The sequence below is a fragment of the Sporothrix schenckii genome, assembly GCF_000961545.1.
Source record: "Sporothrix schenckii 1099-18 chromosome Unknown Cont38, whole genome shotgun sequence".
Classification (NCBI taxonomy): Eukaryota; Fungi; Ascomycota; class Sordariomycetes; order Ophiostomatales; family Ophiostomataceae; genus Sporothrix; species Sporothrix schenckii.
In genome coordinates this window covers 2,745,620-2,760,443 of record NW_015971139.1, presented here as the reverse complement: position 1 = coordinate 2,760,443, position 14,824 = coordinate 2,745,620, and the positions used below count along the sequence as shown (strand labels likewise).

Sequence of the window (14,824 nt, the reverse complement as noted above, 5' to 3'; positions counted from 1 at the left end):
AATGAAGGGCATTGCTTTTAATGGGAGTATTTCCAGCAGTCGTCCTCGCTCACAAGTGCAGGCCGCCCTCTTCATCGTCATCGTTGATTCCGTTAGCACTGCCGCTGTGTGATGACAGACCAAGGCGCTCCTCGAGGGCCTGCTGGAGCTGCTCGTCCGTCAGGCTGCCACCGCCAGTGTTGCGTGATGCAAACGACTGGCCAGCTATGGAGTCCATCTGAACCTCTCCATTGCGAATGGTGCCCGTCTGAAAGGTGCCATCTGTCCAGGGATTGCCGGCCGTGGTTGTGGTTGTGGCCGCGGTCGAGCCGGCACCAGCATGGCCGTTGGTCGTCGTGGCTGTGTGTCCGTTGGTTGCAGCCGTCGGCTGCCGTGCCGCCGCCAGCGCCGAGCCTGTCCGTTCTGCACGCTGGTCCGACTCAACCTGCTCCTGCTCGGCCTCTTCCTTGCTCTGGAACTCGGTCCAGCTGACGCCGCGGTTCTCGACCTCGGCGCGCACGAGGCGCAGCTGGTTGAGCTTGCGCTCGATGACGACGAGGTTTTCTTTGATGGCGTCAATGCAGTCCTGGTCGGGCTCGGGGCTTTCGCTAGGGGTGGCGCCCAGAGCAGCGACAGTTCCCTTGGCGTATGGCAGCAGCTGTTCGTTGGAGTAGTCAAGGTGAGCCACGTCGTTGCGGATTTCGAGGACCTTGAAGTGCAGCGAGGCGAGCGAGAGGTCCTTGATGGCATCGGCGAAACGAGCAGGGCTGATGGGCTGGGTTTCGGAAGACATGGCTGGGTATGGAAGTGTGGTCGTGACTGAGATGTGTGAAAGACAGACGTGGGCGTGTATAGAGAAACAAAAGGAGAAACGAGAGGAAAGGGCGAGCACGGCTCCGAGGGTTGGATGTAGTCCTGTACAAGACCGTGACGTTCTCACAGTGGCGGGCCTATGCACTCGCGGCCAAGCTGCCTGGAGCTTTCCGTCGCATGGTGGGGTAGCTCGCCCATCCCCCTGTATTCCAGAATCCCGGGGGACAAAAAGGGTGGCATAGGCGCCGGAAAATCGAAATACCGACTATTTGAAGAACCAGCAGCCCCTCTATCCAGCCACTCCGACCGCCTAAAAGCTAAAACTACAGAGAACTTACTGGCCGAAGAATGCGAAAATCAGCTGTGAATTCTTTCCGCTAACACGGCTTGCCGCTATCGGGTATCGCCGTTGTAAAAGACCGGACTAGAAAACGAATCACGAAAAACCTCTCCGGGAAAAGCCATGCAGTCTGTATGACCTCCACGCTCAGCAGGACGCTGCTGCAGACGACAACACCGATTCCGGGGGCTCTGACAAAACAATGAGCACCCTACGACACGGGCTTCGCTGCGCCTTCCAGAAGCCAGTGACCGCAAGACCAGCGGTTCTCGAACGACAACATGTTTTCTCGTTGACAGCCTCGACGGCAATACGAACACACACACGCTCTCACGGCCGTTCTCCATTGCCGTCCATACGCTTTACAAGTCGCACTGCATCCCGTTCGCCGTGCCACTACTGGCTACCCCTTCGCACTGTATCACCACGCACAACCACTTCTCGACCTCGCCTCTCGTACACCTACTCCACTCGCGCGCAAGTCCGCACTTTCTTCTCCGCATCGTCCGTCACCACCCAGTATGTCGACCTTCCTCCCGACTACAACGACGCCGAAGGCCTTCCGTTCCGCCGCCGCGGCGACCTCGAGCCCAAGGAGGTCGCCGAGGTGTTTGGTCCTGGCATGAGCCCGGTCGCCGCCAACACCCTCTTGCGCATCCTGCACGGCCGCCGGGTCGCCGGCACGCTCGACGATCCGTCTCTCCGAGTCAATACGGCACGCTTCCCGCCAGCCGAGATCGAGACCGCACTGGCCTACCTGCGCCGGACGACCCCCGTCGACGAGCTGATCAACGCAGGCCTGCGAGCCGAGGACGAGCTGGCCACCATGGAGCGCGAGCAGGCCGAGTGGCTTACCAAGACGGAAGCAGACGAACAGGCCTACGTCGAAGCCCACTCGAAAGAGGAGGGTGACGGCCAGGACCAGAAACCGGCAACGCGCCCGCTCAGCGCCAGTGAAACCAAGTGGCGTTCCCGCCTGTTCCGCGAGGTGCCGAAAGACGATGTGTACGGTGTGGGCGCCTTTGACGCCATCCGCGCCCGCAACCGCGCCAAGAACGAGATCCGCGAGCGCCAGCGGCAAGAGGCCGAGGCCGCCCGGCGAGCCGAGCAGGAGAAACTATGGGCGGAGCAGGCCGCCAAGTCGCGCGACTTGGTGGGCCCGGATGGCGCGCCCACTGTGGGCGTGCCCGGTGTGGCCCGCGAGATGAGCCCGCGGACGAAGCAATATGCGCTGGCCGCGACGTCGCCGCTGGAAGCGCCGCCGACCATGTCCCATTGGCAGCGCCTGTGGCCGTCGTACGCAACTGTGCTTGCGCTAGTGCTTGGCGGCGGCCTTGTCACGCGCTACTTGGAAGCCAGCGGCACGGACACGGCCAGCGCAGGCCGCCTGTTCCCGTCGATTTCGCCCTCTGCCGCCACCGTCCTCACAATCATCGGCGCCAACGTCGTCGTCTTTGCTATGTGGCGCGTCCCGCCGCTGTGGCGTCTGTTCAATCGCTACATGATCGTGGTGCCGGCGACGCCACGGCCGCTCAGTTTGCTCGGCGCCATGTTTTCGCACCAAAAGGCGGGCCACTTGCTGGCCAACGTCGTTTTCCTTTGGTTCATTGGCACGCGGCTGCATGACGAGATCGGCCGGCCGGCTTTCTTGCAGGTGTACTTCTCCTCTGGCCTGGTGGCCTTCTTAGCGAGCCTCACGAACATTGTGCTGCGCAACAACCTGCACCTTACGACGCTGGGCGCGTCAGGCGCCATTTACGGCATCGCCGCAGCATACTTTATGCTGCACAAGTTTGAGGGCTTCAAGATCCTGGGCCTGCCGCCCGACCCGTACACCGGTATCCAGGGTCTCGGGTTCATTGGCCTCATGCTGGGCCTTAACCTGCTGACGCTGCGTGCTGAGAAACACGTCATTGATGTCGTCACGCATTTTGCCGGCATAGCTGCTGGCTCTGCCTTTGGCGAGTATATGCGAATGCAGAAAGAAGAGACACACAAGGCGGCTGCCGAGGGTCGCCCGCCACGAAGCGTGTGGGAGCTGATGTTCTCCGACAGCACGCCGGCTGTCATTTCTGCTGATGAGCGGCAGCAAGAAAGCAACACAAAACCATAGATAAATCATAGATTATTGGCTCTAACGAGATATGTACGAATATATGGCCGGCGGGGGGAAAAAGCAGCGACATTTTCGGAATATAAAAGACAGCGTCTCACAGATAACACACGCATACGTAGTACAATCAACCGGGGAACTAACCAAATAGTTGCAATTGCACGCATTGTGTTTGTCGTGCATAATCACGGCGAAGCTCATCGACAAGGATTGAGAGCATATTGAGTGAATTTAAAAACTGCGATAACGATAAACTCAGACAAGTAGAAGTAAAATAAAAGAGGAGAATGTGAAGAAAGAGAAAAAGCCTCGAAGAGGGAGGGATCAGATGAAGTTTGAAATGAGAAAAGGAGAGCCCAAGTCGAAATCCAAGTATCCAACCCAGGACCTGGAAAAAGCAAGACTGCAAATACAAGGCAGAACAGAACAACCAGCAAGACAATACAAGAAAGAGGGCAGAGGAAGGTAAAAGCGAATAAGAACAATCAACTATCACAGCAGAAATGGTATCAACCCATATAACATGCAAATGCGTCTGCGAGGGGTAATAAAGAATCAAAGATCAGTCCGTACGAATAAAAGAATGGCGTTTGTGTTCTCGATAGGGATGAGATGTGTGACAGATATCATGAATGCACAAAGGCTGTCTCGGAACACTCATGCCCGTGTGCTTCGTTGTGGGGATGTGTGGTTTGTCTTGTGTGAGGGAGATGCAAAAGTGCAGTATGTGATGCTCACTTGTTGATTCCCTCGTGGAAGGTTCCGTGTGCAGCGGCGTCTGTATGTCTCGAATGGCATTCGATCCAAGACACAAATTTTCTGTGGCTAGCCGCCGGTGACATACACAAAAACACTGCGAGTGCTGCACGAGCCGACAGAGGCGACAGAATGGAAAGACGATAGCCAACTCAGCTGTGCCTGTAGACACACACGCGCTATCCCCAAGCGGATCATCTGTATTAAAAAAGAAAGAAAGAAAACAGCGGCCGTTCAGCGTGATCTCCGGAATGCAGCCCGTTTATCCCTTCCTCAAGTCACGATGTAGAAATAAAAAAAGCAACAAACGATTGAGATTGTTCAGGAAACAATAGGAATCAAAACACGGCGGGAATCACAAAAAGAAATTTGAGGAAAGAGAAGCAAAAAACCGGACAATAAACGGAATAAATGGGAGAAAGCCAAGTGGCAGAAGCACAACAGGCATAGAAAAACGTGATGACAACTGAAAATAAATGAAAATAAATAGAAAAAGAGACAGAAACCTCCACAACCCAGGGTAATAAAAAGGATATAATAAAACCCCCAATCCAGGAAACAAATAGAGAAATCCACCCAAAAAGACTCCTCTAATTCCAACCCGGACCAGATGCCAAAGCACAATGACTGGGCCTCCCAAAAAACAAAGCCAAAAGAGAACCAATCTGAAAAGTGAAGCGTGGTAGCAAAAGAAAAACAAAACGAGGTAAAACGCAATAAAACCCGGATCACAGATATCCGCCAATAGCCTGAGAGAATCATGTGCAATAAAAAAACCTTGGATGAGTCAGGTTGCATCAACATAAAATAAAGAATAAAAGCGGGTAAAATAAGAAGTAAACAAGAAGAGAAAAGAAAAAAGAGGACAAAAAAATGTAGGATACCGCCGCTTGCTTGAAAAAAATCGGTCGAATTAGAAAGGGGAATAATAAAACGAGGCCGGTCTTCGTCAAAGTCGTTATCGTCGCGAGGCCCGACATCCCCCAGCGGCTTCCTCTGCGAAATAGTCGTGAACGTCGTCGTTGTCCATAGCGATTGAAATCCCTATACAACCGCCGCTGTATGACGGTATTGTGATCCGATACATTGTCGCAAATGACGGTGGCGGTTATTCCGAGTCGTCGTATACACTCCGGTCTTGCAGCCGCTGATCACGATGGAGCCACCGCATGAACACCTACTGCTGCTGGTTTGCCCACCATTGTGAAGATGCCTGGGGCTGTCCCTGCCAGCCCTGTGTGACAGCCGGCGACCCCGAGCCGGATGGGTGCATATACTGACGAGGCGTCTGGTCGTAAGGCATACCCTGGCCCTGCGAGGGATAGCCAGGGCTCATACCCGGCATGCCCGAGTAGGGCATGTTGCTCGGAGGGACCTGCCCACCGCTGCTCGAGTGGCGCAGCTGCGACGAGGGTGGCGGCGGTGGCGCCTGTTGGTGCTGCTGGTGCGACGACGGGCCGGACGACGGGTGTCCATAGCTGTACTGAGGTGTCTGGGGTGTCTGGGGCCACATCTGCGTCGACTGGGGGTAGCTATAGCCCTGCGGCTGCGACAAACCGCCAGTGGGTCCTGCATTCGTTAGCAGTGTGCTGGGGTGCGGAAGATGGCGATCCTGCGAACCCAACATACTTTGTATTGACGATGGCAGGGAGCTCTGGGCGGTGACCGACTGCGAATACGGAGCAGCAGACATCATCATCTGCGGGCTGTGGTGGACCATACCGCCGGCAGACGTGGCCCCAGTGACGGAGCGGCTGGACGGCAGAGACTCCGAGGTTGAGACCTGCTGCGGAGTGAGGCTAGCTGGCGGCGGCGGTTGCTCGTGGGGACGACGCCAGATGCTCTGAAGGTAGTCGTTCCGCATATCACGCTGCTGGTTGATGGACTTGTTGAACTCGGCCGCATGGTGTGCCTGTGCGTTGACTTCGCCAATCGGGGCCGGCTGCGAGCGGTCCTGGTATGCCGGGCCAGTGATCTCCTGTCGGGGACCGGTCTTCAAAATGCTCGAGTAATCGCGGCTCCGCGTATCGTTGTACTCCGGCTGGACGAGCTGGGTAGGCGGCGCGGCGCCGAATTGGCCCGTATTGCTGTAGACGATTTCTGGATGTGCTTGACCAATGATGGGCGCGCTCTGCGCAGCCGCCTCTGCGGCGGCCTCGCGCGCCTTGGTCCCGCCAGGGCGCTTCTCACCGGCCATATCGGCCTCCGTGAAACCTTGCTTACGAGCCTTGGTCTCCCAATAGTCGTCACGGACACGACGGCCGCCGACGATAACGCGGCTGCCGAACTGGCGGAACATGCTGCGGGCGGTGACAATAGCGATCTGGCGCGAGCGATACGAGAAGGGCAGGATTTCCTGGCCGACGAGGTCGTCCTTCTCCACCTGGTTTGCAATAATTTTGTAGAGTGATCTGTTTTTGTTGAACAGCAAGTACGAGTCGCGGTAGCCGAGGACGCGGGCGCATTCGGTGGCAAGCATGAACAATTTGTCGCCACGCTGGGGAACCAGGAACGTGCGGCAGCGGTATTCGCGACCGCCCAGCAGCTGGCCATTTGGAAGAACCTTCTTCTCGCCCGATTCGTCAATTTCACGCGGTAGATATTCGTCGTTTCCGGGACCGAGCTGGTCTGTAGTGTGGTCGCGCACGGTGGGCAGGGCTTTGAGGGTCGGCTTCGCAGGCGTCTTCGCAGGAGGCGAGGTTTGAGTAGGCTGGGCAGGGGGAGCCTGCCCTGGCGCTCCAGCAGCCGAGGCGGCCGGGGGTTGGATCGGAGGGGGCACATACGAGCGTTGCGCCTGGGTGGGCTGGGGCGGATGCGTCGGACTGTGCGCCGGCTGCGCTTGCGCATGAGGAGGAAGAGGCTGGCTGGACATGTTGGACAATGGCGGCACAGCCGGCGGTTGAATCGGCGTTTCAATGATGCTACCTGGCTTCGTGGGTTTGGTAGGTCGGCCTCTCTTTCTCGGCTTGTCGCCTGTTTGCGAAAGAAAGAAGCGAGTGTTAGCGAAATTTTCCAATCAGACACCCCCGTCGCGTTTGCTGAAAGCAAAAGTAAACCCGTCGGTAAACACGACGGGTTTGGGAATGGAGCGGGACAAAAACGATGGCAGGACAACGTACTATCTTCACCCAGGGGACCCTGCTGGCTAGCGTTGTGGTAGCCTTCAGGTGATCGGCTCCGTTTCAAGCCCCGCGATGCGTTTGCAAGATCTGGTCACGGTTGAGCATCAGTATTGTAGTCGTCGGAGAGCAGGTCGTAGATGTTCGTGCGCCGGTTGGTCATTTCGGAAAGGGCGGGAAGGGTGGGAACAACAAAGACAAAAGTGCTCTGGTGGGAGGGGAGGCTGAGAGCAATGCAGAGCGAGCGGGGGGCTAGTGCTACAAGTGAACCCCAACAGCAATACTGCAATAGCCTTTACTTGCCACGCGCCTTCGAACAGCAGTCCGAATACTTGGAAACGATTCGCGTGCAGCCGCGGAGGTTTTGCATGAACACGGGATGAAAGAGGCAAACGGAAGAGTGTACCAGGTAACACAGAAAATCAAAGACCCAAAACGCAATGACGAGGAAAGGAAGGGGAAACGAGAAGCAAGAAACCGTAACCGCAAGAATGCGATTCGGCCTGCCGTTTATAGTTCCACCATGCCTGATGAGCGATAGCCAGTGCGGATCGAGCGGTCGCAAGGGATGGAAAGAGGACACAGAAAATAATAATAAATAAATAAAAAAGCAAGCGCACAAGTAAGGGGACTCGGTGTAGAAGCTCCGCGAAAAAAGCAAGGAAGCAAGGATGCAGCGAAGAAGAGAAAGCAAGGACAGAGAGAAGCCAGGTCACGCCAGGACCGCCTGGGCAGGTCGAGAATGGTGACGAAATGAGGGGAAAGAAACACCGGCGCCGTCTTGTTGTCTAGCGATGAGGCCAACGAGAAACAACAAAGAAAGCAACAGAGAGCGGCCGACGACTGGCGCGGCAGACCGTAAGGGCTCAAGAGAGGCAAAAAAAGACCAGAGACGGCAAAAACAACAAAGGCAAGATGAGGCAGGAAACGCGCAAACGCGCACTCCGCCGTCCGAGATCCAGCGTACTCCGTAGACATTAGTGGTTACCGAGGACGACGGCGTGCGGGCGCGATAGAACGAAAGTACTTGGAAGCCTGGCTTCCATTTTGCAAGAAAACCCCGTGCTCCCGCACTCTGGACTGCGTCTGGAGCAGAAAGAAAGTAAAGCGATCAACATACCAGGAGAAGCAAGGGCGGCAGGGTTGATAGTAGCACTGTCAACGCCGTTCGGCTGTGCGGAGTACATGGGTGCGATGAATGTTCGATCACGTCAAATGGGTCTGCGCAACGACGTGTCGCGATGTAGTTGGGTTGGTCTGGGGACGGTGTGGGAAGCGATGCTGCGCGCGGAAACCAAGGCGAGACCCTCTGAGGAACGACGGGAGTATGCGTCGCGCAGTAGGTCGATGCACGACGGAAGGACAGGGGAGAAAGGGGGTGGTGGGAACTTTCAACGCAAGGCAAACAAACAACAGCGACGACGCAAGTAGGGGGAACGATGGAAGGAAGAATCGGCAAGCAAATAGAAAAGAAAAAGATTAAGAGAATCGACAGCACAGGTAAGGAGGAAAGCAATCAACAAGGCCTTACGTGCATGTAGCGAGCAGGCGCGCGAATGTCGAAAAGGAATTTGCAGTCGACAGGTTTTGTTTGTGTATACGTCAGAGAGAGTTGAATGCGGCGGCGGCGACAAACAAGGCAACCGGGGAAAGGATAAAGGATGTGTGGACTCTTTTACTCGACGATCTAGCAGGAGAAATAAGAAATACAAGGGGGGGTGTTGGTTGCAGTTAAGGTGGTGGTAGTGGTTGGTGGTGGTGGTGCTGCTGCTGCTGCTGGTGGGAAGGGCAAACGAAAAACAGAGCGGGCGGCAGAACGGTCGAGCCCCTTTGCGACAGAAGAGGAGGCACGATCGGCCAGAAGAAGGGTTGCGCGGGAGATAGCGCAGAGTGCTGCAGCCGAGCTGCAGATGGTGCGCAGGACTGACGATTCTCTGTACGAGGAGCTTCCGGCCTCACCGTCGTATTCTTTTTGGACTGCAAAAGGGGCAGTTTCTCGAGAAGGGATTGGCTGGAACGGTGCCTCTGGTCGGTAGGGAGTGGAACGAGCGACCGAAGCTGGCGAGAATAGAGGAACAAGAGATAACCAGCACAACAAGAGCAAGGCGAAAAGCACGGAGCGGGCAGCTTCAAAGTGCTTTCTGCTACTCGTCGTTTGTGGGGAACTTGATTGCCTGGTGGAGGGGGTGGAAGAAGGGGGGTAAACTCGGAGGGTTCCCAAGGAGGAGAAGCGCGCCAGGAAGGCTGAAAACGCCACTAGCAGAGAGCGCCAGGCGAGGCGAGGAGGGGTGGCAAAGCAGCAGGGCAGGCAAGACGGGCAAACGAGAGGAGATCAGAGGAAAAGCGAGGAGATGCGGGATCGTCTGGGAAGGACTGAAAGGGCCTGGCGCCGTTCCGTTCTTTTGGCGTGGCCTGGCGTCCTTTGCGTGTTAAGTGGTTGGCTCGTTCGCCCAACGTTTTGAAGGGTTGACGGACGGAGGCTACGCTAGAAACAAAACGGGCGACAACTGTGGTAGTGCGGGAATGTTGGCTGCGGGTGTTGCAAGTGACTTAGTGAGCTAGGTGACGCAGGTGACGCAAGCTCAGACGACAAACTTGTCGGCAGAAGGGGGACAACGAGGACGTCGCACGCGGCTGTCCTCTACATCGTCTAGCTCGTCGTTCCAGCTGTCAAGGTCGTGGTGATGTCTAGCACGTACTCAGTCGTCGAGCAACGTCGATCGGGGGTCCTTGAGGCAGGTAAAGGGGAGCGGTCGAGGCCTTGAGGGACTTGCGCGCGAAGCTACGGAAGATTCCACGAGGGGCAGACAAACAAACCAAGAGCGCCAGCTTGGGGTTTGTCCGAGGATGGGCCTGATAAGCAAAGGTGGGTTCGGCGGCGACGGCGCGGACTGTACGGTGACTGGGAAGGCTAGGCAGAACCGTGCGGTCGCAATGGTTGGAGTGCAAGTCAAGATGCACCAGAGTGTGGCTCTAAATGTCTGTCGACAACACAACTATCGCCGTCGGAGATTGTGTCAGATGAAAAGACAGCGATCTGTTAAAAGCGCGTGTGAAGGAGCAGCACGAGCAGCACGAGCAGCACGAGAAACGGGGTGTGTGTGCAGGCACGCGTGGATGTGGAGAGAGTGTGTGATGCGTAGCGTACAAATGTGGTGTGTGTACAAAAGTATGTGTCGTCCTACACATGTGCTTGTGTGTGTAAAAGGCAACGAGGCGAGCGAAGTGGTCAGATGCGGCGATCGATGTCTGTCCTCCGCACGAGGCCACCCACCAGGATCCAGGAATAGACAAGAGGTGCAGCAGGGACGGTGTATGTCGTATTTAGAAAATGGAAGACTGGAAAAATGCACGATACAATAGTCTGTAGAAGACAGGCGATAGAGCGTGCTTCACTGCTATCGCAGACAGCCGCAGACAGCCACTTTGTCCACAAGCCTCTGGTTGCGCAAACCCAGCAGCGACGTTGCAAACAAATGCCAAATACCCCTCGCGTTGGCGCACGAAGGCGAATAACAGCAGAGTGGATTTCGGGGCCAAGAGTGTGGATGGTGGTGGAAGAGAAATGGTCGGTTAGGGGACAGGGGGAGGCGTGAGACAGGAAACGCCCGCCAGACACGACACCAGCAGCTCCAAGACACCAGGACACCAAGAAACTGGACGAGACAGAACACGAGACAGAAAGCCAACTGAGGCTCTAGCGGAGATCGTGGCTACAAAAGAACAGGCGGTAAAATTCGGGACGACGTGGTAGGGGCCGTGAGAGGACATGCACGATGCGATACCAGACGAGACGGACAAGCTTGCAAGCAGACAATGTCCTTCATTCAAGCAATATCTCAGATATACGGAGTATTAAGACTTGGGTGGCAGAGGTCTGGCTAGCGTGACGAGTGTGGGTGTGCGCGTTTCGACAGGAGGGGAGACCGCAACTGGGGAAGAGTCCAGAAGACCGAGTTTGGGAAGCAAGCCGTGATGTGAGCGCCGGGGGGGGGGGGCGTGGCCTGGCGTACATGTTGGCTGCTCTCTGTCACGCTGAAGCACGTCGTATTTGCAAAGAGAACAAACGCAACAGCCCCCATTCTGGACGTCGACAGCGAAACCAGCTGTAATTCGTGCGTAGACGGACTCACGGCCTGCTCGGCATCTTCTCATCATTAAAGAGACAGACAGGCCGCAAAATACAAATGCTCGTAAAAATACGGGGAAGGCATTATGGACGGCGATGTGAAATACAAGAGCGACAGGGGGGAGGAGAAACGAGATTACTGACCCGGGAGGAGGTCCAAGAGACGGTGGGAGCAATGCACGAGGCGTAGCACAGGGAAGGCACGGCCCACGGCTAACGACACGGTTTACGGTGCAAAAACGGTGGCCAAGGGAGAGTGCGTGGCTGTGGATCTGCGGAACCAGGGGGGATGTGCCATGTATCTTTCTGCGAACACCCGCGTGGAGGACATGTACCTTTCCTGACGAGCGGCCGAGGCGCACTCCACACAAAGCGGCTAGTGACAAAACAGGAAACCACGATGCACTCATGCTTCGGCGTGTGTGTTAGGGCAGCTCAAAGCAAAGAAAGTGCGACCGGGGCCATCGTGCAAATAGGACAACTCTACAGTACGTTAAACGAGGAAGGCCACAACGGATAACGGAAAGGGAAAAGAAGAGAAGCGCAGCTACAATGACCGAGCGCTGAACACGCGCAAAAGTACAACATACGGGCGAACAAAAAAAATAAAAATAAAAAATAAAAATAAAAACGCAGCGGAACAAAACTACATTTTCGACAAATCACGTCCGAAAGCAGAAGACAATATTGACTGTTGGGGCGGGGGTGCAGAAACAACACGGGCAGACTGAGGATCCCCGGCAAGCCAAGGAAGCCAAGACAATAAGAGGGGACGGGACCACATAAAAAGCAGAGAGAAAAGACAGGGGGTGAGCGGAGAGGGCGGAACAAGACAAGCACGGGAAGAGTTCGAGAGGCGAGAGGGGGTGGTAGGGACCAGGGACGCTCCGTTGGTGGAGGAGATACAAAGTACACGGACCAGTCAGTACCCTTCCTACGGTAGCCAATACCAGCAACAGTCGAGTACTCCGCGAAGCAGGCGTAAGTAGGTTCTGAACCTGTACTCCGTTGTACGAAGTACGCCGTGCGACGTTCTCCACCATGCACACTCTTGAAACGGGCCTTTGCTGCACATCGACGACAGATACAACGTCTCTTCGCATCACCGAGAACGTGAGAAAATAAAAGGCACGCTCGAGCCCGGTAGACGGGTGTTGCTGTGTACGGAGTATGTACTGTGCAAGCATCCTGCCGCAGACGAGGTACATGGTCATTGGGTCAGTACAATCGTAAGATACAGATGACCGTAATACGTCGTCAGGTCGCGCATCATAAACTGTACGGAGAAGTAAACTGTTCTTGGGAAAGCAGGTTTATTGTTGGATCAGCGCCAGTCCTAGTGTAGTTTAGCGGCACTCTACATCGATTGGTTCTTTACGAGCAATAAGGACATTGGAGCAGAGGACACGACGGTACGAGTGTCCGGTGAGGAAGGGAAAAGCTGCGCTGAACAAATCGCACGCAAAACGACAGGGTCTTGGGCAGATTACACATACGACATACGAAGTCCCCAAAAAGAGCAAGTTGACGGCATTATGCTGCGTTTTGCTCACTGAAACCCTGGGCGATGGAAAAACTGCGACCCCAGCTGCTAAACCACGTAGAATAATGTTGCACGTCCATCTCCTTGCAAAACGAACCCCAAGATACGCCAACGTCGAGACGACAGCCAACTTCGCAGCCTCAACAGGTACGACACAATGCAGACGCCTGGCTCGTAAATGTGCAAGATATCATTCCTCTCTCGTAATTCGTGATTCGCAGGCGCAATGCGTCTGAAGGAGAAGTCCGTCTTTTTAGGCAACTGTGGGGGGCGCTAGTATGTCTATTAGTGGACAAATAGCGCCGGGCAGTGATACCCAAAGCAAAACTGTCCTGTCTCGGGGACTCTCTGAGGCTGCGTCGTTCCTTCCCTGCAACGTGAGAACGACGACGCTCACGTATTATTTGTGAGATATTCTGTACAGACTCTGTTCCGTGCATGAAGCGAAATACGCTAGTCGACGAACAGAAGCACAAAGGGCCTCCCTGTCGAGACATTTCCAGCGGCACAAGGCCCATCTTGTCGATATCCTGGGCGTGCAGGGTGAGCTGATGTCAAATCAGCAGCAGCGGCGACGGCGCAACTTTGTTGGCCGGCCCGGTGAGGGAGGCTCTCGAAGAAATTGACTTGTGTCGTATTCAGGGCAAATTGACAAAGCAGAAATCTTACTGCGCCCTTTGTCGAAGCCCACGCAGAAAAATCGCCACAGTGTGTGCCAAGGCAGTCCCAGATATAGCAGCCGAGCCTTTCCTCTGCTGTATGCACGATGTATACATATGCACGTCTTGTGTTCCCATGTTCCATGCTGTTCAACGAGGGGGGTTGAGGGCCTCCTAGGTTGCCCTTGCACAGCGGCAGACATGAGGACAAGCACACCCACCATCCAACCTGGCGGGGACGTCAGGTGCAGAGCCAGTTCTACCTTCCCGTTGCCGCCGGTGTGAGGACAAAGGCCGTGTGAAGGCGCTGTGTGTGTAGCGGAGGACAGCACAACGGGACAGTGGGGACTGTGGGGACTGCGGTGGAGCGGGCTGGGGAGCGAGTGAATGTATTCATCGCGACCATGATGGGTGGTGTGCTGCGGGTGCTAAAGGAGGACGGGCGGCAGTGGTAACAAGACGCTGGGTGGCTAGCAGGGACGTGAAGAGGGGGCGAGGGACAGGGCAGGTATGGGAGGGCTCGGGAAGGCATCCAAAGCTTGTCAAACGGTGTTCGTGCGCGGGCGGGACTGGACAGGCATGGTGGTCTGGCGTGCAGGGCGGCGCAAATGTTGGCTGCATGGGAACGATGGCATTTTCCGCCCAAACTCAGATAGCAAGTATCGGCAATGCAGTGTGGTGTGGACGGGAGGGTCGATGGGAAAGTGAGGGGGGAGGGGGGGAGCGAAGATCGTTTTCTACCCTTGAGCGGCAAGTGCCCGAACGTCACCACCTTGCTGACCTTCGCACAGGAAAGACTGAAGAATGCTTCTTTAGAGATGATGGTGTGAAGGTTTGTGCCCAGGCCCCTGGCTCCTGCAACGACACAACCATGCTGTATTACGTTATGGCACAAGAGAGCAACATCGGTCTCGACTAGCAATGCAACTCGACGATATCGTTTCCCATGGGCAACAGTCCACATGTGCCGAGTGAAGAGATGTTCGTGCTAAACTTTGTGGCCAAAAATAGAAGCAGATACTATTGACGATCGTCTCTACTCGTTCATTGATTCGTTTTCTTTGTCGGTTGTGCCAGAGGTCATGCGGGAAAGGTTGGAAGAGCCATGCGCAAAGCAAGAGGGAGTCGGGGGGCCGATCGAAACAAGGCCGCAATGGATGGCAACGTGCTGACATTCGTCATTCATAATGCAGGCAAAGTCTTGGCTTCAACCACGGCTGATTTGGACCATTGGAGGGGATTTCGGAAGCAGGAATGTCGTACCCACTCCTCATGATGCACCGTAAGGCACGAAATGGTCGGGGCAATGTTTCGGAGCACAGAAAAAGGACAGCAATAGGATGAGAGAGCCAGCTTTTCGTCCATAAAATGTC

At 55.5% G+C, this 14,824-nt stretch overlaps 5 protein-coding genes across 5 annotated transcripts; 3 read left to right on the top strand and 2 right to left on the bottom strand.

Annotated features, from left to right (window-relative positions):
* Nucleotides 1-49: 49 nt before the first annotated feature.
* On the bottom strand, nucleotides 50-772 carry SPSK_06597 (uncharacterized protein; the record flags this gene model as incomplete). The annotated part of the gene is made up of 1 exon (XM_016733299.1): nucleotides 50-772. The coding sequence occupies one exon, from the start codon at nucleotides 770-772 to the stop codon at nucleotides 50-52; it is 723 nt and encodes a 240-aa protein (XP_016592600.1).
* Nucleotides 773-1,334: 562 nt separating this feature from the next.
* SPSK_06096 (rhomboid-like protein) lies at nucleotides 1,335-3,245 on the top strand (the record flags this gene model as incomplete). Its single annotated transcript, XM_016732803.1, has 1 exon — nucleotides 1,335-3,245. One exon carries the CDS (start codon nucleotides 1,335-1,337, stop codon nucleotides 3,243-3,245), a length of 1,911 nt encoding a protein of 636 aa, XP_016592599.1.
* Nucleotides 3,246-5,178: 1,933 nt separating this feature from the next.
* On the bottom strand, nucleotides 5,179-6,873 carry SPSK_06177 (chromatin structure-remodeling complex protein RSC7; the record flags this gene model as incomplete). The annotated part of the gene is made up of 2 exons (XM_016732884.1): nucleotides 5,179-5,570; nucleotides 5,631-6,873. The coding sequence occupies 2 exons, from the start codon at nucleotides 6,871-6,873 to the stop codon at nucleotides 5,179-5,181; spliced, it is 1,635 nt and encodes a 544-aa protein (XP_016592598.1).
* A 1,462-nt stretch (nucleotides 6,874-8,335) lies between these two features.
* SPSK_10732 (uncharacterized protein) lies at nucleotides 8,336-8,551 on the top strand (the record flags this gene model as incomplete). Its single annotated transcript, XM_016737033.1, has 1 exon — nucleotides 8,336-8,551. The coding sequence occupies one exon, from the start codon at nucleotides 8,336-8,338 to the stop codon at nucleotides 8,549-8,551; it is 216 nt and encodes a 71-aa protein (XP_016592597.1).
* A 5,528-nt stretch (nucleotides 8,552-14,079) lies between these two features.
* Nucleotides 14,080-14,370, top strand: SPSK_06778 (uncharacterized protein; the record flags this gene model as incomplete). The annotated part of the gene is made up of 1 exon (XM_016733474.1): nucleotides 14,080-14,370. One exon carries the CDS (start codon nucleotides 14,080-14,082, stop codon nucleotides 14,368-14,370), a length of 291 nt encoding a protein of 96 aa, XP_016592596.1.
* Nucleotides 14,371-14,824: the final 454 nt, after the last annotated feature.